Genomic DNA, 25,864 nt, shown 5'->3' on the forward strand with positions numbered 1-25,864 from the left:
CAAGGAATTTTGTCGTGAAATTTGAAAAAACAATTAGTAAGAAAAACATCAATTTCACTTATTGTTTACATTAAATTTATATGTAAAACTAATCTTCTCTTCTAAAATAATTGTTTTTTTTTGCCAAGTTTTCAGGGTGTTCACACATAATTGCCATTAGCCCTACTACCACCAAGTAAGTCCAGGTAGTAGCCTCCTCCTCCTACAAACACTCTTAAAACACACACAATTGTCGATAAAAAAACTCACAGGATTTATTTCCCATTAAAAAAATGGTTAACTTCCTTAAAATGTTAGAATGATCTTAAAATCTAAAATTATTTCATATTAAATATATATTTTTGTCTTTTTTTTTTTCTTTAATTATTTCTGCCAAGTTTTTCAGAGTGTTAATCTGTAATTGTCTAAAAAAAAAAAAAAAAAAAAAATTGGCGGGGGTCACATTTTGAAGAGGTAGGTTGGGGCGATTTAGCAGGTGTTAGTCTACAATAATACCAAAATAATCTGCCAATATATTCATTTTTAAACAGTCCTAGTATTAGGGTTCAGTTTCTTGTACATAAAATGCATCACAATTCAACTTTTTCTAATTTTTCTTTAATGTAAACATTTTTATAATATTGCAACATAATTATGTGCATTTACTGCAGATTACTTGGAAACCATTAATTTCTAGAAATTTTCTGTGCCATACTCAGATTCCTTGCACAAAGTACATTTATATAACAAATTTCATCACTTAATCTTGTCTTTTGACAGATATAGCATTTTTACCGAAAAAGAAGTCTAGAAAATGTGATGAAATGCATATCAAGTCAAAATACATAGATAATTGAAAAAGCTTTAAACATGTAAGACACAAAAATAGTCATCCTTATTTTGGGTCAGATTTTAAAAAATTTAAAAGATTCGTTCTTAGATCAAGCTCTTTCTGTGTATGCCATTATTGAGATATTTTAAGCAATTTCAATTCTTTCATGTGTATTGCTACTTTAATAAAATTTTGTGCACGTTACTTGACTACATGACTTGGAGATTATCCTTTTTTTTTTTTTTTTTTAATTACTAATCACTTATTCCTTGATATAAAAATACAATTGCACAAAGTACCATCCATAACGTTTTTAGAAAAGTCATTAAAAAATTTATTTAATGAGAAAATTAAATCTGCTACAATTCATTTTGGTTTCTTTGTAAATAGCTTAGCCATCTTAATTGTTGAAGAAAAAAAAAAATTATTATTTTGAGAACTTTAAAAATTAAAACAAAAAATTGGAAACATTTAAACTGCCACATAGAAAGTAATTTAAACTGGCTTTAAAATCCTTACATTGTAAGAATATAGGTGAAAGTTTTGTACAGATTTTTAAAAAATATATTTTATAAAAATAATACTTAACCCAGAGTTAGTGCTATGGAGTGTTTTGTCACCCCAATTTTGATTAAGTGCTCTCTATCAACGTACTAGTTGGCAATATTTCTTTTCTTCTTTCCAGTACTCTCCTGACTCAGTGAGGGTATAGTACAAGTGGTATGGCACAGTTGTATCTCAGTTTTCCTTGGAGGTAGATGTCACTTTGTCTTCTGGGTTGTCCAGTCACCCTAGCTAATAGGTTTTATGATTTATATATTTTTGTACTTTCTCAGTGGGAATGAAAATTTGTACATATAAGAGCATATTATCATTAGGTTACTCTGTAATATTGAATATAGAATTAATATATTTTGGTATTTTCTTTATCATAAGTTTTGATGGGACTTTTATTTACAAATTATTACTCTTTCAGTCTTGTAACTATGAGCTCAGTTAATGTAATATCTTAATTTTTCCTTAGTTTTATCATTTATTTTATTGTATTATTTTATATTAATATCAACAAGCTACAAGTGATTCAAACTGTTTAGCAAGGACTGAAAAAGCAGGATAATTCTATTTTACAAAATAACACTAGAACATTTTTGTATTCGAGTGTATAAACACTTCATGAGATTAACCATGTTTGGAACACCAAGGTAACTAACGCAGGGTTAATTATTATTATTATTATTTTTTTTTTTTTTTTTACATAAAATGATATTGATTCAATTTTTAATTTGTTTTTGGTATTATAAAAATACTAGCATGGGTGCCCGGCGTTGCCCGGGTGTTTGGAGGTGTATGCTGAGCAAAAAAAAAAATAAATAAAAAGGTGAATTTTTTTTTTTTTACTTTGACCCCTATTATGACCCCTTAACATTTGTTTTGAGCTCAAATCAAGTTATTAAGTTAGATCCATGTCCAAGGAACCTATATCTAAAATTTCAAGTGTTTAGACCCAAAATTGTCGGAGGAGTTTGGTAGAGTTCTCAAAGGTCAAATCGTTGAACTTTGAGCCAAGTTTCTGACCGAAAACCGATCACATAGATTTTCCCAAATCTCAGTACCCTGTATATCAAATTTCGAGTCTGTAGACTAAAAATTGACAGTTATTGCGTAGGGAAATGTACACAGACACACAGACACGTTCACTTTTATAGATATATAGATAGATTTGTTTAACAAAAATATATACGTATACATAAATATATATGGAAACAATTTTGTGTTTACTATAAACTTTTTTCGCAAATATTATGCAAGTATAAATCATGTAGAATATCTGCATGAATATAATTACAGGTAATAGTTAACTAAAGATGATCATCCTATTAAAAAACCGAAGCAACTAATAGGGAATTAATTAAAATGAATGTTTAAAAGAATATGCAAATTAGCTAGATCGTTTGCTAGTGAATGCAATTCTACAACCAAGATATAAGAAAATTGTATTTTCTTTTTAAATAAATAGAAAAGAGGGTTTTTAATATGAATATCAATACACACAAAAGAAAACCCAATTTATAGGAGTATAGATTACTTTATGAAATATTTATTGATTTCTTTAATTGTTTTCTAGAAAAATAGAGTAGAGCACTTATTTTTGTAAAAGATATTTTTAACAAAAAAATTGTATACAAAACGTTTATATTTTCTTTTATATCAATTTAATTACTTTTTTTTTTTTTTTTTTTACTAAAACAGGAAGTCCGGTTTAGTAAGTGGGACATTTTTTATACCAATGCAAAGTTTTTATCTGATACTACTTTCAGCAAACTTAGAGTCACCTCTTCTTCTGCATCACCAAAATCACAAACAAATAAACCCAATCGATTTTTACTTAATCTATTAAATGAATCACGAACAATATTTTATTCTTAATGTAAACAAGAACTTTTATCCAAGTTTATATATTTAAGAAATTATCTTTTAGTAGAATTTTTGGCTCTTTTAAACGTTTTTAATGAGTTTTCAGATAAAATTTAGTTACAATGAAACTCATAATTTAGGTATTTGCAATATTCATCCAATATTAATAATCCCAACCAAAATGTGATTTTTTAAAATCGATTTTGTAACTTACCTGTGTGATGATCTTGTAGAGAGCATTGACTAACACCAGGTGGTAAATGAGAGGAGAATTGGGATTAAGGCAGACCTTGGGGAGATCTCCGATGTATGGGTTGATGCGGAAAAATGATACAAAACAGTCAATGTACAAATCGATATCCTGACCAATAATGCTCTGACTGCGACTGAACTTGGTATTCGAAGGCGGGCTAAAAAGTAAGGCCTGAGGAAAAAAAAAAACAAACCATAAAAATGTAGTACAAATAAACTAAAATATTTACAAAGATTTTATTTTGGGGTTTACAAGAAAAAACATCCATGAAATAAACCATCAACTTTATGAAGATGTATTCAAAACGCAAAGATTTTCTGGTAAAAATTGATGTGTGAGATGAGACAAGCATAAGCTACCCTTTTTCTTTGTTCAGCTTACTTTTTCTTATTTTCTTTTCATTTTTTTATGGTAGTCTGATGTCGGATTATACACAGAGATGAGATTTGGATGAATGTTAAAAAGCAAATAGCTTTAATTGCTACCCTCTTCTTTCTCCAGTTTGTTGAGATTCGCTTTCTTCACTTCAAAAGTAAGCCAATTCTCACTGGAATGTGTAAACTGAAAATATTTTCCAACCAATAAAAGTCATTTCAAATTCCAAAACCAACAAGTCTGTTTGAAATTTAACAAGCCTATAAAATAGTGGCTTCACAATCAAAAATTCAGAGTTCTTCGAGGAACGTCTCTGATGCAATGTGTCTGCCTCAACTCTCGGCAGCAACAACACTCATCCTAGAAGACTGGAAGGCACCAAATTGAAATTCCGTTTAACCCTGCTGCTCTATCTCCAGTGAATACAGCCACCTAGAAGATAAAAACACCCACAATGGAACATGAATTTAAAGAGCTGTTCCTGGCACTTTCCAGAGACATACTAGCACCAAAATACACTAACTCTAGCCAGGAGTGACACAACATTTCATTAATAACTCATTTCAATGAAATGCCAGTAAATTAAATAAGTTTTAATTTCATCATCGCTATTAATAAAATTGTTACCATTTTCAATGTGCTGTAGTGTTGCTCTGCATTATATGATTTAGAAGATTTAAAATTTTATTTTTAATTATTTATTTAAATCAAAAATGCAATAGCATAAAATACTAAAACAAACTTTTTCAAAATCCTATTAAAAAAAAATCTAATTATAAAATTAAATACATTTTTGTTTCTTTGTAATCAAGTCAGCCATTTTAATCTTTTGTTGATCATTGCAAAAAGTAAAAATAAAAATGGACTACTTCGACCCTTTGAAACTTTAAAGAAATTAGGAACTATTTAAACAAGTTAAATTGAAAGGTATTTTTTACTTTAAAATTCGTAATAAATCCAAAGTATAAAAAGATTGAAATTGGATGAAGTATTACAAGGGTCGTTCCAAAAGTAAGGCCTTCTTTCTTTTTTTAACTCAAAAAAGTTGAAGAGCTACACAGATGGGAGTGGTACCATTTATATGCGCAACTTTTTGTGCTCATTAATGTTTTTTTTTGTTTTGTTTTGTTTACATAGTCACCACCATTTTCCATGCACTTTTTCCAGTTATTCAATGACACATCTCTACCTCTGATGCATGTCCATGACAGAGGTTGCTTTCTTAGAGTCTCACACCAAAACTTTCAGGTCATGGATGCATGTTACATCATCATAACAATGCAATTTGCAATCCCCTTTGATTCATTCGGGCAGAATAAAACAAAAAAACTACTTTTGGAACACTCCTTGTAGTTAGAATGATGTAATAGCTCACACAGAAGTTGGAATCAAAATGCTGTTCCCATAATTTGCAGCAATATTTTTGAACCTTCATCACTTCTGTAATATCAGTATTCTGTCGGTAAACGTGCTCACATTCTCGATTAAATGTTGCTAACAAATTGCCTCAGAAAAAATCTTTTAGAGAATTTTTTTTTAAATCATGCTTTTATTCCCTTCTATCATACCAGAGGGGGCTTCTTATGGGCATCCTCAATAAATCTTTGTCCACAACAGTCCGTGGAGAAAGAGATTCACCATTGTCAATCAACACCTTGCCTCTTCCCCTTCTCATTATACACAAGTAACAGGAATATTGTTGCACGCATTTACAATCAGATTTCACATGATTTTACTGGCAAGCTACGTACTTACACAAAGCAACAATAAACTTATATTAATTATATTAAATGTAAATTGTGTTATTCCAAACATTTCCTTAAAGACTAGTTGCTTTACTCAAATTCAAAGTCTTAAATGTGTATCAAGGGCGCTCATAAGGAGTGCCTGAATGTGGGGTTTAAATTGGTAACTTTTGCTAGATATTATGACCCTACCCTGTCGGTAGAGATTGGTTAAACTAGTATAAATTTCAAGCCTTCATTAAATGCATTTCAGCACGGCCGATGACAAACAGAAATAAACCCAATGTATAAAGTTCAGGGCTCAGCTCCCTAGAAAAAAACAGATGCAGGTGTTGATTATGTAAGAAATTCGATTGTGTATTTAGAAGATTAGAACTGAGCTGCAAGGCAGTTTTGCATTGAGGGAGCCAAAGAGCAGACATGTGCCTATTATGCAGGGCCCAAAATGAATCTTAGTAGAGCCAGTTCGACAAATTTTTAAGTTAGATAAGAATTGTAGTTTATATATTATAAGGAAGAAAATCTTAGATTATTTTTTTTCATAAAGAATAATTCTCCTGTCTCTTCTCTTTTTTTAAAAAACTTCTCTCCAAATAAACCTTTAAATCATCGAGTCTTGTGTTTCTGTGCTAGGAATTTTATTTGTCTTGAGTAACAGAAGATCAAAGCCACTTCGTTCATAATGTATTTTTATATTCTGTGCAAATATTTCAAAGCTACTGGACGATCAATGATGCAAATCAACACCCACAGAGGAAATAATAGCCCAAAGAATGAAGACAAACATGTACAAAGAGTTTATTTAATTGAATTGATTACTCACCGGCAATAGCACCCGAATGCTTATTTGAAACGCACCAGCACGTGTGGGTATGAAAGACTATGTGCGCTTATGTGTCCCTATCATGTTCCTTTTGTGTAACATGTTTGATGTTTGTTTAAATGATTGTTTATGAAAGGTTAAACTATCTCACATTAAAACGTCTGTGGCCAGTGAAAATAAAAATTTTGAATCGATTAACTTTGACCAAACGAGATGACAAGTAAAAGTGACATAATTACAGATAGCAACAGCTAGGGAAATGCAACCAACCAACCAAGTGACCATAGAAAATGAAGCCATACAAAGAATCAAAATTCAATCAAAATATTTTAAAGGAATCTTTTTTTTTTTAACTTAATTTTCTCTTAAAAAAAAATAGAAAATGTTCAGCTTATAATAACTAATATTTAATAATAAAAAATGCAAGATGCTAATCAAATAAAGATATTACCTTAAGGTCATGAGTAACTGACTGAACCAATGTAAATAAAACATTAGGTCGATCATTAATATTGATGTATGTAGATGCCTTGCACATGCGTACAAATGTAACAGCAGCCCCTTCTGTCTGTAATACAGCCTTAGAGCCACCACCATGGTGACTGGATATAGCTTTACGAGCTTCATCAACAAAATGTTTCTGTAAAACAAAAAAATTTTTAAAACACGAGTCAAAGTACATAGATAATTGAAATTAATTTACTTTGAAAATTGCATAAGAAAAATTACTAATTTATCTAAAAAAATTTATTAAACTCGTAAAACATGTAAACCTCTGGTAGAATTTAAGGCAAGGAGGTAGTGGTATGGCTGATTAATGAAATTTTTTTTAAAGATATTTGCAAACAAAATTCCTGTATATGACTGAAAATTATGAAAATTTAATAATTGGGGTGGGATGGGGTATAAAGTCAGTCTTTTCCAAGGGTCATCAGTACTTGAACCATTTATAACTGATCATTAAGCACAATTATTGCTATTTGTGGGAGAAAAACAAAGTTATTTCAGATGCGAAAATGCACAGTTTTTGTCAATTTGATGGGCATTTTTATAACTCGTTCCCAGGGAAAGGTAAACCAGAGTTTTTCTGGGGTCAACAGTAATTGATTTATTTTCTTGGAATTTGAACAAATGGCAATTTTGATTCTTTGAAAAAAATTGCTATTTTAACCATTTAAAGGATAAAACCAAAGAAGTTAAAAATTTAACTTCATTAAAAAACAAGAATACAGAAAAATATTCATAATGTATCTAGCCATTACAGAACAAAAATACCATATTTCAAAAATTATGTAAATTGATCAAGTTTTTTTTTTACCTAATAAAATAACATTTTATGACAAAGCGAAATGTTAAATTTAATAAAGGCAAATAACTCAATTCAAATTACTAAGATTTAAAAATCAATCTTGTAATGGCTACACTATAGTATCAATCGCTAAAAATCGTAAAATGATTTTTTATATATTAAAAAAAAAACAAAAAAAAAAACAAAAAAAAAATACTTTATATGACATTTTTGTTCCATGACCGGTACATACATTATAAAAGTTCTTTTGTTTGTTTGTTTTTTAATTAGGTTAAATTCTGGATAAGAACCCCAAAGGTTATCGAAAAAAAAATCCAGGTAAGATAGTTTTTTTGAACTAGTCATAATTTTGTACTAAAATTTGTAAAAAACTAAAACCAATCTGAAGAAAAACTGAAGACAAACGCATCTTCTCTGATTGACATCATGAATAAAACAAAAATCTTTGATCAATTGGAATCATAATTATGAAAAAGATGCTTCATCAAGATAGGACAAAAGTACAATTTAGAAATTATTTCTTTTAGTTTTTTTTTTTTTTTGTGAATAAATTCATAAAAAGAAGACAGTGCCATATAATCAGCAAAATGTTGTCAAATTAAAATCTTTGTGAATTATCTGAAAGTTTTTTATCCAATTTATGGATAAGATAAAAAGTGTTGTAAAATATATTTTTCAGAAGTCATTTTTTTCTATTTTTTTAAATTTTGTGCATCTACATTTTTTTGTTTTGCAACATATTTTCCATTATCAGCAGTAAAAAATATACAGATTAAAAGGTTTCAAATTGTTATGTAAAAATAGAAATGTATAAATATAATATATGAAATGATTTAAAAAGTTTCATGCATATAACATTTTAAGAGTTACCTTTTTTGTCATTTGTTGTGAACAAGGTGCCCCTGATTCAGCATTCTGGATTTCTTCTAAAATTTTCTATAAAAAGAAACGTTAAAAAAAATAAGTATTGCACAATTTCACAAAGAAAAATATTCAGATTCGATATGACAGGTTAAAAAAAAAAAACAAGTTAGAGAATAAATTCAATATTTAGAAAACTATAATTTAAACTATTATAAAGATTTTTATGAAGATTGAATACATACTGCCAATATTGTCCATGTTGGAATTATAATCTATTTGAAAACAGAGTTTAGGAAGCTTTCCACTGGGTTATTTTTAAGTTTTATTTAAATAAATTTTTTAAATGAAACTGAACACAGATAATTATCAAAATATCAGTCTAAAACATCATGTTATAAGAAAAATGTTGTCAAATTAAAAACCTTTGTAAATTATCTGAAAGTTTTTGATCCAATTTATGAATAAAATAAAGTATTGTAAAATATATTTCTCAGGAGCCATTTTTTTCCCCAAATGTTTAAAAAATTTCCTGCATCTATATTTTTTTTGTTTTGCAAGGAACATATTTTCTGTTATTTGTAGTAAAAAAAAAAAATACACAAAAGGCAATATACAGATAAAAAAGAAAACTGACTGTTTAAGAAGATTTACACCAAGATTATTTTAAAAATGAAGTATCTAAAATACATTTTAAAACAAACAACAAAAGTAAAAAAAATCTTAAATGTAAATACAGCCAATTTAAATTTTCTTATTTGCTTGTGATGATTTTAATTTTGTCACATTATTATAAATAAGATTGTGAAAAATCCTGAGTTTCTTTGAAAATATGAAAGCAGATCATTTTTAATAATCAAGTGATAAAATGTATGTTCTATTGTTATTGCAACAGTGTTAACCCTGGTCAAGTTAAACCAGTTTCTTCTGACCTGCAATATATACTGAATAATGGTAGCTCATACACAATGGTGCTGATGTGACATGAAATGGCTATTCAATTGTGATGTCACTGTTGAAGGCTGACTACAAGTGGACCTGAGAGCTCAGTCAAGTCCTCTTTGATGATCAATGAAGTCAAACCACAAAAAAAAAAAAAAAAATATCCCACTCAAGCAATCACGCGTATAAATTTTATTTTCACTCAATTTTTTCAATAACAGAAAAATATGCTTTTTGTTCCAAATTTTCCAATATTAAAACACAAATACAAAATCTGTATAATGTATGTATCCATAATAAAAAGAATGTCATTCAGAAAATCACGTAAATTGATCAAGTAGTTACATTTTTAACAAAGAAAATAAAATTTTATGAACAAGTGTGAAAAGATTGTCTCATGTTGCCATCTTGAAGAAACAAAGGGAAATAACTCCGATTTAAACTTACAAGATCAGCCTTGTAATACCTATGATTTACCATTAATCACTTAAAATCATTTAAAAGTGATTTTTAGAAAAATAAAACTACTTGATCAATTTATATGATTTTTGAAATATGAGCTTTTCATTAAGTCACATTATATAAATTTTTCTGTATTTTTGTTTTTTTTTAATGTAAGGTGAATTCTGAACCACCACCAAAAAATCTTCTGATAAAAGTTGATCATGTTCAAAACGTTTGATAATTCTAACTATTATGATGACACCAGCAGATTCAGTAGTGACTTATCTAGATGAAATGTTAAATACAATCAACCAAGGATTTATATATTTTTAACTACACTGATGAAATCTTGTCATTCAAAAAATGTTACTTACAGGACATAAAATAAGAAGCATCATTTGTAGAGGCCAAGCTGTAGCCTTCTTCTTAGAGTTTTCTGTGAAACTGTTGAACAGTTCAAACAATTTATCACAGCAATCTGGAAAAGAAAAAAAGTTAAAATAGTCATATGAAAGCAGAAGAAAGGTAAATGTTCATATTTGTTTTAATTAATCTGTTTAATACTGGAGAAAAAAGGGCATAAAATTGATCTTGGCTAAAATCAAGTATTTTACTTTGACAGGTAGCATTGGTTTTTGCAGGAAAATCATTGTTAAAAAAAAGAAGAAAAAAAAAGATATAAATGCAATAAAAATGTCATTTTCTGACCTTGCAAATCACTGTTTGGTCTCTGTTGTAGATTGTTAAATTCTAGAGGATAGTTGTCCATCCAGTTCCAAATGGCCTATCAAAAGAAAAATAAATACATAAATTAAATGGAAGCTGTTTTTAACAAAGTTTATGAAAGAGTAGAAAATGTAGGCAACTCGGTCATTATTGACATATATGAAATGAACAAACTAAATTCAAGTCCACATGCATTAATATAGGTAAAATAGCAATGTATATAAAAAGCTATTGTGTTTATGTATTTAATAAAAAGGATTGATATAAAACAAAATCCCTAAAATTTTCATTAAGGAATAGACTTTTTTTTTTTAAATATATGGAAATAGAAGCTTTAAAAGTTGTACACAATTTTTTTTTTATTTTAAGAAAAATAAAATTTATGATTTTCAGAATTTTTGAGCTAGGACACTATTTTTATCTTGGTTGTTATATTCACATTTCAACCAATATAACCTTTGACCTTCAGATTCATCTTTTTCAAACCTGGGAACATTCTAACTTGGGAATCTTTGTTAAAAATGGGAACTTGATAGAATTTCATATTGAATTCTATAAAGGTAAATTGTTTTCATTACGTTAGTCATGAGGAAGAAATAGTGTTAATTTATGTTATTCTTAGAAAATAAAAAACTTAAAAATAAATATAAAACTGTGGTAACAGTATGGATAGGTATAGAAATAAGCAGCTACAGTTGGCATGTGCATGTTGTAGGGAGGCAATAGCAAAAAAAAAACCTGGAACACTTCACATACATGAATAACGCAAGTATGCAAATTTACATGTACGAAATAAAACTTTTTTTTTTTGCTTGACAGATGTTTTAGTTTTTAAATGCCACTTCTTTTGCACATGATTTTGTTGTTGGTTAGAGAAAAAAGAAAAGGACTGCTACTGTTGCTCATATGACAACGGATTGTCTTTAACGTGTGGAAAAAAAAAAAATCCGGTTCAAGTGTTTCCTTTCAGTTTTAAATAATTTACATGACTGAAATAGGAATTAATTGCCTAAACACATCTTTCAATCACATAAATTATAAATAATCTTTCAAAAACAATTACTAAAAATCTAGACAAAATTAAGTTAAAAAAAGCTCTCAAAATTCAAACTGGTTTGACTCCAAAGCTTCAAACTAAAAAAAATTGGAATATTAATTGGGCAAAATGAAAATAGTAGTTCAAATTATACAAGATTTAAGATGAAATGTTTGAGACAAAACAAAAAAACTTACCTTTTCAATATTTTGAGCCAAAGTATAAATTACTGCTTTTTGCTTTAACGTTCGGAATTTTGTAACAATTTCTGTTGAAAAAGAGAATATTTTTTTTATATACTTTTTTAAATATAAAGTTTCCTCAATTTTTTAAAATATTAAAAAAAAGTGTTTATCAAAAAAAAAAAAAAATATTAATACTAAATGCAATTTGTTCCATTTTATTTACATTATTTAGGCCATAATTTATGAAATATGAGAAAATTAAAATAAAATAAAAAAATCAATAAAAACTTTCTTCTCATAAGGGAATCAATCTACTTTTTAAGTAATCATACTGTTAAAAAGTATGAAATATATTCAGATCTAAAAACTATCATCAAATGTTGAAAAAAAATGAGGAAATTTTAAATAGACAACTGGAAACTTAATTTTATCTCAATATTATTGTATTGTAAAAACAATGAAATAAACAATTATTTGATGGGCAAAAATACAACAATAAACATAGTCATTTGGAAAATTACTCGTATCTGAGTATATTTTGTATCTCTGCAAAATCACCATTAGCCCATGTATGGAATATTGTTGCCATATCTGAGCTGGTGAATCCACCACTAGTCTCTCCCTCTGGGACAGGGTTCAAAAAGAAGTCTCTAATCCAATATTTTAGTGGAATGTGCTCTGATTAATGCATCGCACTTCTGGCATTCTCGACATACCAGTTTAGCAATAAAATTCCACTCCTTCACTGTACAGGTCCCTAAATGCTGAAAAGCCTTCTACCCTAATAGATTCTTCCCTCGGACTGCTAGGCTTTGGAATTCCCTTTTTGCTGTTTGCTTCTGACTGTAATGACATACAGAAGTTTAAATGTAATGTAAAATAATATCTTGCTCATTTCCTTGCATAGTCCCAAATAGTAGCCCCTTACATCCAAGTGGTGATATGCCTTGTTTGGAGGGAACAGGGTAAAAAAAAAAAAATGTATTGAAGGTGTTAGTAACGTGTGGAGAGATAAGTAAAAAAAAGTGATTGAAATTAAGCTTGTAAATGAGCAAATGATGAAGTCGAGCTTAACAGTGAGAATTTTTACAGCTATATCTGTTTATGCATCATATCGTCGAACTGAAAACATCAAGGATGATATCTATGACAAGTTTATCGTAGTAGATGATCAGCATTACAAGCGTATGCTTTTCGTGGACATCGGCAATATTCAACAAGTCACCTTTTTTATTTTTGGGTCAGTTTTTAAAAGAATTATATTGATGGAAAGAGAATAAAATAAGCATTCCAATGATTTTAATTTATTTTTCTTTTATGTGTTCAATGTTTTTATGCTCAAAGTTAAAAATGAAAATGCAGTAAAACATAACAGCAAAAAGGGAACTGTTTTTTTTTTTCAATGTTCACATTGCATACGTTACGTTTAAATACACATGCGTGGGGTGAAATTTGATTGGATATGGCTGAAATTTTACAGGCTATATAAACATAGAAGTCCATCTCTACTGGACTTTGATTTATATTTTTATGACCACAGAAAACAAAGTTACAACCGAGCAGATTTAACAAAGAATATTTTAAAATAGATAAGATAAATCGGTATATATCATCCATTTTCATATAAATAGTTTCAGAATTATTTTCATGCATAATATGTAAATATTTGATAATTATTAATTGTGTGGAAATTTCTTTAAAATGCTATATTTGATAGAAATTACAGAATATAGAATTTAACGGGAAAATAGCTTGCTATGCGCCGAGTTGCCTACAGTCAGCATATTTAATGAGTTTCATTTGTATTCTCTTAAAAACAAAAAACTGTTTTTTACTGCTTTCAAAACAAAAGCAGAAAAAGGTTTCATTTTTTATTCTGAGTTCGTCAATTTAAAAAAAAAAATTATTTTCAAGTTTTTCAAATTTGATTTCCAAACAATAGCGAGCCAAAAAACTATTTTGTTGTTTTTAATGCTTTTAGTACACATGTACTAAAAGCATTAAAAAATAACAAAATGTACTAAGCACATGCATTTCTGTTATCGTGATATTTATAAACTTACTTGTACTTAAAGTAGAATTGTGTTTTTTTAGTGGTCAAAAATAAAATAAAATAAAAAATAACAAACAAAAAGGTACTTGTGCACTTATGCTACCATGGTGAAACAATAACATTTAGAAACCCATTCTTAACATGTGGAGGGAAGGGTGTTTTGTTAATTATTCTGTACTTTCAATTAATAATTAAATAAAAGATATTGTGAAACTTGAATTTGATTTGAAAATAGTATTTGAGAAAATAGCATGGTAACATAAGTGTATAAGCACCCTAATAAATATTACCAAAGGCAAGATAAGTTACTCTTCTACCTAGTTGGATAAGTTTTTAATGTATTTATTTAATGTAAAATGTTTGCTTATTTTGACAATTAGTGTCGAGAGTTGCACAAAAAAAATAGCCACATAGTATCTCATGTCTTTGAAATTTCAACAAAGACTTAAAAATATACAAAATGTTGTTAGAAGCCCAACCAATAAATATCCTCGTGACATTTATTGGGTGGGTTTCTAATAGTATTCTTTATAATTTTTTTTTTTAATTTTTAACTCATTGTCAAGACCATTTTTTCGAATCTGTAAAACAAAACCATTTTTTTTTTTTAACTGAGGATATCTAAATAATAATAATAATAATAATTAGACGGTTCGATAAAGAATTTCATTGTGATACATTTTGTACATTTTTACCTGTCTCCAACCTTAACATTTTTATTTAAAATGACTACCTCTTAGGGTTTTCGGGTATGCTGAAAACGAATATAGCATCTAAATTTTCTACAAATAAGTAGCTTTCCGGATATTAAACAATGTCATTTCTTACGTTATTGTTGGTGGCCATCTTGCTATGCGCGTTTGCGCATAGTTTCTCGTGGTTGCTCCAAGATGGCCACTAACGATAACATAAGAAATAACATTGATTAATATCCGAAAAACTACTTATTTGCAGAAAATTTAAATGCGATATTCGTTTTCAGCATACCCTAAAACCTATAAAAGTAATCATTTTAAATATTAAGGTGGAAACAAGGTAAAAAATTATCATTTTATTTCTTTGTTTACATAGTTGAATTTTCAGTAAAACAACAGAATAGAAATGACGAAAATTACCATCAACTGGTGAATATATAGTAGTTTATCAGGATTCCTGGTAACCTGGTACTGTGAAATTTACATCAAGGATTCATGTAGAGTACGATTTATGATTGGATCTCAGAAAATAGGGGTATATTTTAGGCCAGATAGAGAGGATTTACAAAATTGAAAATTGGACTGGTCCCAAAATGCATTGGTCAACTATGGGAATTTCCATCTTTTACAGAAATCCAAAATCTATATGAAAAATTTTCTTTGATTTATTTGAGATTAATTCATATCTACTCATTTTTTTCTTTTTTTGAGTAGTAAATACCGGCCATGAATGCTCTTTAGGCATTCAATAGCTACACCCAAGATTAAGATCTCCTTTGGCTGGGAAGCAGGTAAATACCTACTCTCAATAAAGCTATATTTAAATACCACTATAATACTTAGTTTTGTTCATGAATAGACACCCACTGTATGATACCATGCACCAGTTAAAAAAAAATTGAAATTTGTACATCTTAATTTATAATTCATGGCTTATGGTAAAGAGATGCACATGTTCCCGCACGGAAATTCTATAGCAAGCCCCACTCTCCCCAATGGTTTACTTCTGCTTGTGCAGCTGCCATTTGTCAAAGGCAGCATGCGTTCCGCAGATTCAACCGACATAAGTCCAGCTCAAATAAACAGAAGTTTATAGAAGCTAGAAATAATTGTAAGAGAGTGATAGAGACAGCTAAGACAGATTACTCTGAAACCACCAGAAAACGCATCGAAGCACAGAAATTAGGAACCCGGGATTTTTGGAAAATCTACAACGGCGGAGTAAATAATGGACAGTCAACTATTCCCCCACTATCAAACAATCATGAGGTTCCTTGCACGGCAACTGACAAGGCTAATCTGCTTGCCAGTCAGTTTGCCTCAAACTCCACACTGAACTCTGTACACCACTCCCTCCCTGATTTTCCTCTGCGAATAGACGCCACACTAGATGATTTGAAAATCACCCCTTCTCAGGTACATGTTATTATAAAAAACCTAGACACCTCAAAAGCATGTGGAACAGATCTCATCCCGGCTGTGCTATTAAAAAAATGCTCTGCTGAGGTTGCTCCAGTTCTCTCCAAACTTTACAATAAATGCCTTAACGAATCTTGCTTTCCCGACTGCTGGAAAACCGCATCTGTGGTACCCGTCTTCAAGAATTCTGGTGAAAGAACTGACCCACTAAATTATCGCCCCATTAGCCTCCTCCCGCTTTTCACCAAAATATTTGAGTCCTTAGTTAATCAAGCCCTAGTGCAGCACCTAACAGCTGCTAAACTCCTGACTGACAAACAATATGGATTCAGGCAAGCTCGTTCAACAGCAGATATCTTAACTCTGGTTTCTGAACGTATATACCGTTCATTGGACAAAACAGGGGAGGGTAGAGCGGTAGCCCTTGATATATCTAAGGCTTTTGACAGGGTATGGCACGATGGTCTTCTAAGGAAAATTAGATCATATGGAATCACTGGAAGAATTCATAATGTAATTAAATCCTTCTTAAGTAATAGAAAAATCAATGTTGTCCTCGATGGTCGTACATCTAAACAATATGACATAAATGCGGGAGTACCTCAGGGGTCTATCCTTGGATCTCTATTATTCCTGATATTCATAAATGACCTCCCTGATAAAATTGTTTCGGAGATGGGTATATTTGCAGATGACACCACTATCTATAACAGATATGAGGGGAAAACAAATGAACACATATCCAAGGAAATGGCAGAAACACTAGAGGATGACCTCCAATCTGTAGTGGAATGGGGACAAAAATGGATGTTCACATTCAATGCTGCTAAGACTAAGCTTGTTTCCTTCAATAACTACAAGAAACCTTCTCTACCACCAATAGAAACGGCCAAGAACACATTGCCTGAAAGTACTTCTTTTAAACTCCTCGGCCTAACGTTTACAGGGAATATGAACTGGAATAGATACATTGAGAGCACTGCCAAGGCTGCTGCAAGGAAGGTTGGCTCCCTCTACCATGCTAGAAAACTACTTATGCCTGACAGTATCCTATACCTCTATAAGGCCACCATTCGCCCATGTATGGAGTACTGTTGTCACATCTGGGCTGGTGCATCTGCTGCTTGTCTCTTGCTCCTGGACAGGGTTCAAAAGAGAGTTGCCAACCTGATAGGTCCTGAACTGTCATCTAGGCTTCAGCCTCTGTCCCATCGACGAGATGTTGTATCCCTCTGCCTGTTCTACAAATACTTTAATGGTGAATGCTCTGATGAACTGCAAACACTTGTACCTCCCCGACGTAACTACCCCCGACAAACTCGACAAGCTACTAAGTCTCGTCCTTTTACAGTAGAGATCCCTAGGTGCAAGAAAGCCTTTTACTCCAATAGCTTCTTCCCCAGAACTGCGGGTCTTTGGAACTCCCTTCCGGGATTCTGCTTTCCCAACTGCACTGATATGTAGAAGTTCAAGTGTAATGTTAACAAACATCTTTCTACTCATCTCCCTTCATAATGACCCTGCTAATTAAGTCCCTGATAGTAGCCCCCTGCTTCAAAGTGGCACTGTGCCTTGTTTGGGGTGAAAATTGAATAAAAAAAAAAAAAAAAAAAAAAAAAAAAAAGAAAAAAAAAAGATACATCAGATTTGACTGTATAATCACACAGAGCACACAATTTAAATAAGAGTGCTTTAGTTTAGAGACAGAACAAAGGAGATTTTGGTTACTAAATTGACTAAAGAAAAGTGGAAGAGATTGAAATATACACTGTTGGAGGTAACAGGGCAGATTTGTTGGTAGACTAAAAGAGCCTCCAAGACATTATGTGACATGATGGTGGAATGAACAAATGGTATCCAAGAGAAGTGAAAATGTTGGAATTAATGGAGAAAGGATTTAGTGAATAAAGAAATATATTTGTTGGCAAGAAGGAAAACAAAAGAAACCGTACAAAAAAAGGAGGTTGAGCATGTCAGATTTCTTGATTTACTGCAAAGGGATGACCAAATGACAAAGACACATGAATATTGTTGGAGAGAAGTGCATTTGAAATAATAATGGTTGGTTGGTTGTTTTTGTTTTACGGCATATCAACCTTTTTCGGGTTATTTAATGCCGAATCCAAAGATTTTGAAGAAAATTTTCTTTAATAGAATATATTTGTTGTTTTCACGTCGGTTTCTATTTAACCCATAGTTGGGACCCTAACAGGTACTACCACTCCGGGTCAGAGTGGACCTGGGAGCAATGGTAATTAAAGGGTGGCTCCACACTCCCCAAAGCCCACAAGCTGGGGCCTCACCACTGGATATAGTTTAAGGTCATATCCAGGACCCCCATTGAGGGACTTTTACCCTTTGCAGGGGGGCAGTCGGCGTATTCTAATGCCCCACCGACAGGGCCAGTAATAATAATGGAATGTTGGCAACAAATGAACAGGACCGGAGGGAAGCTTGGAAATGACATTATTATTATGGAACTGAGAAAACTAGAAATTGTGGAAGCAGTATTGGTACCAGTTATTAGAATTGAGAAATAAATTGTTCAGGAAACTATTAAAGTGACATCTCTTCTGGTTAGTTTCAAAATGTCATGACAAAATTAATATAAACGCAGTATGAGCATTTACAAATCCTACAAAATCTTTACAAAACCTTTATAAAATCTTACTGAAAACACTGTTTTATAATGTTCAGATTTTTACCACTTTATTTGCTTAAAACTCTTAAAATATATAATGTACATTCATATTTATAAATTTAAAAGTTTATTCATTTCCGAACAAAATGGTGGTATTTTGAGAACTTTAAGTGCTTTGGTTTTTAAAATATGACGATTTTAGCAGAAGCCCCTTGAAATCTGTGATTATCTAAAGCCTTTTATTGTCCATGTGGATTGCTATTAAAATGGGAGAGCACCAAGGTTCTATACCAAGTCCGTTGCTTTTCATTGGTATCTTGAAAGTATTGTCCAGATAGTTCTGCATTGGTTGTCCAAAAGAGATGCGGTATACTAATGACTTATTACTTAGCTGTGAAACAATGGACAGTTTATTTGTTAAGTTCAAAACTAAATGCTATGGAAAAGTAAAAGGTTGAAAGTGAATGTCATCAAGACAAAAAGTGTTGATTAGTGGTTGAAGTGTTGGAAATCTCACAGAAAGAGGAAAATTCTCATGCTCAATTTGACGTAAGGGATTCAGGTGCAACAATTTTTCTGTGGTACATGCAGGCATTAAATGCATAAATGCAGTGGAATTAAGTCGGTTCAGAGAGGAAAACCAATTTATGCACATGAAATATGACAACAGGAACAAATGCAAACTCAAATATGGAGAAAATGTGTGGATGGCAAAGTTAGAAGTGTTCAGAAAATTTGTTATCTTGGTGATACTAGTATGGCACAGAGTGGAGCAGGTACTAGTGTGATAGAATTAGGAGTTGATGGAGTAAGCTCAGAAAGTTGTCATTATTAACTAGCAGAGTTACCACTGTTGATCAAAGAGTCTATTAGGCATGTGTATATTGTGTGATAATGTACAAAAACAAAACATGGCCAGTGATGATTTAAGGGCATTCGTTGCATAAAGACAAATGATATGATGAATGTGTAATGCAAGTCTTAAGATCAAATCTGATGAGCTAACAGGAAGATTAAACCTGGACAGTATAGAGAGATATTTGCAAAACAGGAGACTTTGTTAGTTTGGCCACATTGAAAGAATGGATGAGAATTTCTGGGTTAGTAGATGCAAAACAAAGGAGCAGGGTCAGTACACAGGAGAAGACCAAGAATAGCGTGGGAGAAAGTGATAAAGATAAACTTGAATAAAAGAGGGATAAATATAGACCTAGTCAGAGATAGATTAGCTTGGAAGTTAATTTCTAAAAGGCATCCAATACATGCCAACATGTAAAACAGTTGTTAAACTGAATATAATAATGATGATCTCCAAGACTGATACATCAACTAATTCAGAAAGACGAACAACCATTTTCTGTCCACAACAAAACTCCAGCCAATTGTTCAAAATGAAAATCACAGAACACTCGACAGTATGCTTCACACCTATAAAACTGCTATGGTAGGAGAGTAGAGTGCTGACCCCATAAGTAGAAGTGTTATGTTTTGCTTATATTGATGATGTGAAAACAAAGGCATTGTTAGCTGTCAAGGATAGGGGAAGATTTAGAACTAAAGATTTGACTGCTTTGGCAAGTCTTTTGTTATTCTTGGTTATAAGTACAACAGTTTAGTATGCTATATTAGATTTTGCTATTTTATAATATTGAGAAAGTTCAATAAAGTAATAAGAATGAATAAAATTTCTCAAAATGTGAAAGGAATTGTAGGAAACCATATTTGCAAAGCAGCACGCTGAATATTGGCAAGTACAATTTTGCTTTTTGCAGAGTATGTGTATCAAATGGTCTACAAGACAATGTTTTCTATGTGGAATCAATTAATTGTTTAAAAAACTAGACACATTTTAATAGAGCCAAGAAATTTTGTACAAATATTATCGATCCGAAATAATTATCACGGGAAATGACAAAAACTGGAAGTTACAACAAAACAGGAAATATTAATTCCAAGTCTGAAGAATCAGATTTATAATAAAACTTATTCCATGAATTATTAATATTGATTATGACTGTAATATTGATTGTGATTATAATATTGACTATTTCCTAAAAATAATTCTTTGAATAGTAAACATCAGAAAATTTTTTCATAAATCTTTTTTCAATGAATGATAAAACCAGTTCAACTATAAAACTCCTTACCATTTAACAATTTGATAAGCCGCACGATATCCACGTTGATGTGTTGTATTAATTCTAAATCGGACATATCTGATTGATCCTCATTGCATGTGGATAGTGCCGTCAGACTTGAAAAGAAAAAGAAAATCACAATGTATCGAGTAAAATGTGCAAATAAAATTTTTTCTATAAAAAGGTTATTTTATTTTAGAAAAATTTACAATGAAAAAAAAAACTTAACATTTCATCATCAAAAATCAATCGTGAATTTTACGCATAAAAAAAAAAGAATCAGAAAAGCAGAAGATAATTTTCAATGCTTTTACACTATGAGAACAAAATTTTGGAAATCGTAAAACTGAATTTCACATGGAAACAATGGTATCTACATATTCCTCATATTTTTAAGATGATTATATCCAAAAATTACGAAAATTGATAAGGTAGAAAATTTTTTTATTAAAGAAAATAGAATTTAAAGAAAATGATTGTATTTGCTTATTATTAATTTTCAAACAAATTTTTTTGTCAAGTTTCAAATTTTTATCTTTCTAAATTTTTGAGATGAGGATTGATTGTATTATTTGAATTTTTCAGACTCCTATTTTCATCATGAGTTTTATTTTCACAACGTTTCGGTTGTTTGAATATATACTTTTTTTGTATAAAAATCATTTTACAAACCATCTTGCAATGATTCAAATTAAAAGAATTTTTAAGAAAACAAAGACAAAGAAAAAAAAATTTAAAACAAAATATACAAGAATTTTAATATAATCAAACTTACCGGGCTGAGATTCTATTAAAAACAGCAGTAAAATTGTTTTGGCTAAGAGCGTAAAGAACTTTTGAGGCCAAATTTTTTAGCTGTAGGGCAAGGGAGGTGGCATCATTAGGATAGTTTAGAAACTGAAATGGAATAAAAAAGTTTGTTTTTTTTTAAATATTTTTTTCATATTCCATTAACAATCCATTATTATACTTTTTTTTTCTACTCGCGTTCACCCCTAGCAAGGCATATCGCCATTTTAACGTAAAGAGGCTACTATTTGGGACCAGGTCTAGTCAAGATTAACAAAATGCTGGTTTACATTTAAACTTTTGCATATCAGTACAGTCAGTGACGCAGATAGCAGGAAGGAAATTCTAAAGTCTAGCTGTTCAAGGGAAGAAACTATTAGAGTAGAAAGCTTTCTGGCATTTAGGGATCTCAACAGTGAAGGGGTGAGATTTTGTTGCTAAGCAGGTTTGTTGGGGATATGTACCTAAAGGGGCAGAAGTGCAACGAGTTCATCAGAGCATATTCCATTAAAATATTTGTAACACAGGCACAGAGATGCAACATTGTGGCGATGGGACAGGGGTTGGAGCTTAGTTGACAAAGTTGAACTTATCAGATTGAAAACTAAATATAAGTTAACGTTTGTTTAAAGACTTTTTCCTCTATACTTTAATACAAAACATACTAAAATATAATTTACTTCTGAGATCCAGTTATGTTAAAAAAAAAAAAAAAAATTGTAATTGTTCTACTTAGCTGTACTTCATAATTAACTGAACAAGTTATCCATCCATCCTTTTCTAAGCTATGTATTTCTCTTCTTAATATTTCTCAAGGTCAGTGTGAATAGAGCTAGAGTGACTTGTAATTTATGTATTTCTGTATACACTATAAACATATGAAAATTACATAGCAAAATAAGTCTACTTCTTTGTAAAAATAATAAAGAATAATATTACTAATACTACTACTAATCATAATCTATTATATAAAGGGCAGTAGTGCTCTGGATGGATTCTAAATTTTGTTTGACGCTTTCAGTAGAGCCTTGAAGGTCCCTTAAATTTTTTTTTTTTTCCTCACATAAAAAGGAATCTCTCTTCTGGGGCTGTGTGAGAAACTTAGCACTATTTAACATCTATTTAATTTTCTATGGCCCTAGGCAATGCTGGGTAGCCGTGCTAGTAATAATATAAAAGTAAAGAGACATTTTAATTATGTAAGAAGAATGTCATAACATGTCACAGCATATAAATTCTTGAATTAAATCAAAGTAGAATGAATTTGGGTTGTGCTCGATTTCTACTTATGAGATTTCATTGCGGTTATTTCCTGTTCTGTTTGATTTACCGTTCCACTTATTTTCATAAGTTCTATTTCCAACATCCATCCTCTTTTAAGGATAGGTCTTTGCTTGGTCTGCAATCCTTCATATTGTTGCATGAAAGTCTGTTGATGCGTGCCATATGCTCCTTACATCTTCGGCAACATCTTTATGGGAGACTACTTTTTGTATTAGTATTCCATTACTAACCTATTTTCCTTCCTAGTCCATTCCTACTTTCTCTTTAGTTGTTGATATTTAGTAGTAGCAGTAGTAATAGTAGTAGTAGTCAAACAAAATGAAATTGTTCACAATATCTGGTTCCGTTGCCAAGGTAATCAAGTTTATTTTGTTCAATCCAAGTGCTTATATCTTTTGAGTAATGCAATGAAAATATCCTACAATTCATAATTAAAATCAAAGTTTTAGGAGTCTTTGTTTAAAGTGTTTATTGCAGTTTGGAATAAGAACCCATGAAGTAAATGTTAACGTTTGCCGATGTTAAACATACAAATACAAAGCAATTCATGTTAACAGATTCAAGATTAATTTTTAAATATAAGAGTTTTGTAATATTCTGCAAAATATAGCAAGTTTGGATGTTTTGCTAGAGTCATGAATGTGGCTAACATCACTAAATTTAGATGCAGAATTTGCCTAATACTCTGAGCGTATAATTTGCCAGCTTTTCTTCTATTGTCTGGAGCATGGACTTAAAATTTAATGCTTTATATCTACTTGGCATTGCCTGATCAAATCCTTGCGGCCACACAAAATGTATCATGCCATGTGGTTTTTATATCATGACCAACTGTGCTTTTAACTTTCACAAAACTTTGTCATTTCCACTCGGCTATCAGATCGCAACATAAAACATAAGTTCTTGAAATAGACCATGTTGCACACTCATGCGGTTTTCAAATCAAACGCACATAAATAGATCAAGCCTTTTCATCAACTACTACACCAACGTGCAAAGGGAAGGCACCAATTGTTTACTATGGTTCATTTAATCCGTACCATTTATTTTTAACATGTAAGCAATATAATTTTTAACATGTAAGCAATATAATAGATAAGGTGATTTGTAAAATTTCTGTATTTAAGTCAATATGAATTCTATAAAAATAGGAACAAAAAGAAAATTGTTAATCCTTTTTATACTATTTAAACATTTTTTTAATATTAAAATGCAGAGAATATGTGAAAAACAGATAAAAAATGTAAAAACAAAAACAGGACTTACTTTGCAGATTTCTGGTAACAATAATTTGACATACATAGCTTCGTCTAGTCGTGTTGTATCTTTTGGTTGCTGAACAAGAGAAATGGAAATGTTAGCATTAAATCAAAATATTTCATGTTTCTGACTACAATATGGTTGTCTTCAAGTCTAACGTAAACAAGTTCTTGATGAGCCGTTCCACTTGTTAACAAATTTACCGAATTTCCATTTACTAACGATTACTATATATTCCAATTTCTACTGTACACTCTTTAACCTTATCCTCGAGTGGCCTCTTGGCCTTGATAAGTGGTGATGCCTATGTAAAAAAAAAATTTCTTCTTTGTATATCACACACACACACACACACACACACATATATATATAAAATGAAATATACAAAACTGATAAAAGAAAATACAATTAAGTTCATCAATATTAACACTTTGAATAACTTTAGTTTTACAGCAACATTTTGAATATCTTATCATGGAACCAATAAGACCTATATTGATGTAAGAAATATGGAGATTTATGCATTTATTATGCTTCCTTGGGCATCTCTTATTTAAATCAATGTGAACTTTGATAAAAATTTGAATTTATATATATACAAGCAGGATCCATAAGCCAGCAATGCTTGATGGAAACCTGGCTCCCCCCCCTTCCTCATAAAAAATTAAACTATGGTTGTTGTTGGTAGCCAATCTCCGACATCCTAATGTTAAAAATGGCTTTTGGAATAGACACCCCCAACCTTGCCATGGTAAGAATGGCTTTCGGAATAGACACCCCATTTTATGAGGGAGGGGGGATGGGTTGTCAAAATATTTACCAAATTTAACTTTGATATTCGTTGTCAGCATACCCACCCACAAAGACTACCCCCCCCCAAATTGTGGGATTGGCAATGTCAAGCAGAGAGAAGTAGATTTGTTTATCGCGCTTGCATACAAATCTGGCGGCCACTGAATTACAGTGCATAATGCATGTCTTTATATCTCGAAAACTACTTGTCTCCACCAAAGTTAAAAGAGATTGTCTTTATCAGCATAGTCGAAAACATAAAAGTTGTCATTTTAAAGGAAATTGTGGGGTGGAGCTAAGGTAAAAATCTACCTAAAAAACAAAAAAAAAAAAAAAAAGTTAATGTCTGAGCAGTGTTGACGAGCCTGGAAAAGAGAAGTAAAGAAAAAAAATATATAACAAATAAGTGTTTCTTTAGGCAATGTAATTTAGGGTAAATTTGTAGTTTAGCGGCGTAAATTATTTGACAGACACAAAAATTATATTTTCATATAAAACATTAAACCCAAAAGCTGTAATAAAACCAGAAAAAATTTCATTGTTTTTATTTATTCATTTTTACGAGACTAAATGTACGACATTGGAGGCCGCCGTAGTGTTTTTAAAATTTGGCTTGTCTAAAGATTGAAAGATTGGTCTTTTTAAGGCCAAATTTGGCCTCTTTTTATGCTATTTCATGGAACCATTTTAATGAACAGCATAAAAAAGGCTAAATTTGGCCATAAAAAGGCCAATCTGTCAAACTTTAGAAAGGCCGAATATAAAAGCAATATGGTGGCCTCGACTGGCGTAAATTTAGTTAAAAAAAAAAAAAAAAAAAAACAATTATGTAAAAATAATAAAAACATTTTTTTTTTTATTTTATTTC

General features: G+C 30.7%; 1 protein-coding gene across 25 annotated transcripts in view; it reads right to left on the minus strand.

Moving 5' to 3' along the window:
* Positions 1–25,864, minus strand: part of LOC145277800 (neurofibromin-like) — a 345,586-nt gene that overhangs the window by 222,721 nt on the left and 97,001 nt on the right. For all 25 annotated transcript variants that reach the window (XR_013868231.1, XR_013868216.1, XR_013868230.1 and 22 more), the window contains exons 4-12: positions 24,211–24,279; positions 21,647–21,768; positions 20,881–20,987; positions 11,938–12,008; positions 10,687–10,762; positions 10,353–10,456; positions 8,602–8,667; positions 6,874–7,062; positions 3,441–3,650 (exon numbers count right to left, since the gene is read on the minus strand). Coding sequence is in view for 21 of the 25 variants with exons in the window: in XM_080129724.1 (XP_079985850.1) it covers positions 3,441–3,650; positions 6,874–7,062; positions 8,602–8,667; positions 10,353–10,456; positions 10,687–10,762; positions 11,938–12,008; positions 20,881–20,987; positions 21,647–21,768; positions 24,211–24,279 (1,014 nt within the window). In the remaining 4 variants the exon portion in view is untranslated. The remainder of the gene's footprint in view (positions 1–3,440; positions 3,651–6,873; positions 7,063–8,601; positions 8,668–10,352; positions 10,457–10,686; positions 10,763–11,937; positions 12,009–20,880; positions 20,988–21,646; positions 21,769–24,210; positions 24,280–25,864) is intronic.

The sequence above is a fragment of the Euprymna scolopes genome, chromosome 1, assembly GCF_053919585.1.
Source record: "Euprymna scolopes isolate OS-2025 chromosome 1, ASM5391958v1, whole genome shotgun sequence".
In the NCBI taxonomy this organism is placed as follows: domain Eukaryota; kingdom Metazoa; phylum Mollusca; class Cephalopoda; order Sepiida; family Sepiolidae; genus Euprymna; species Euprymna scolopes.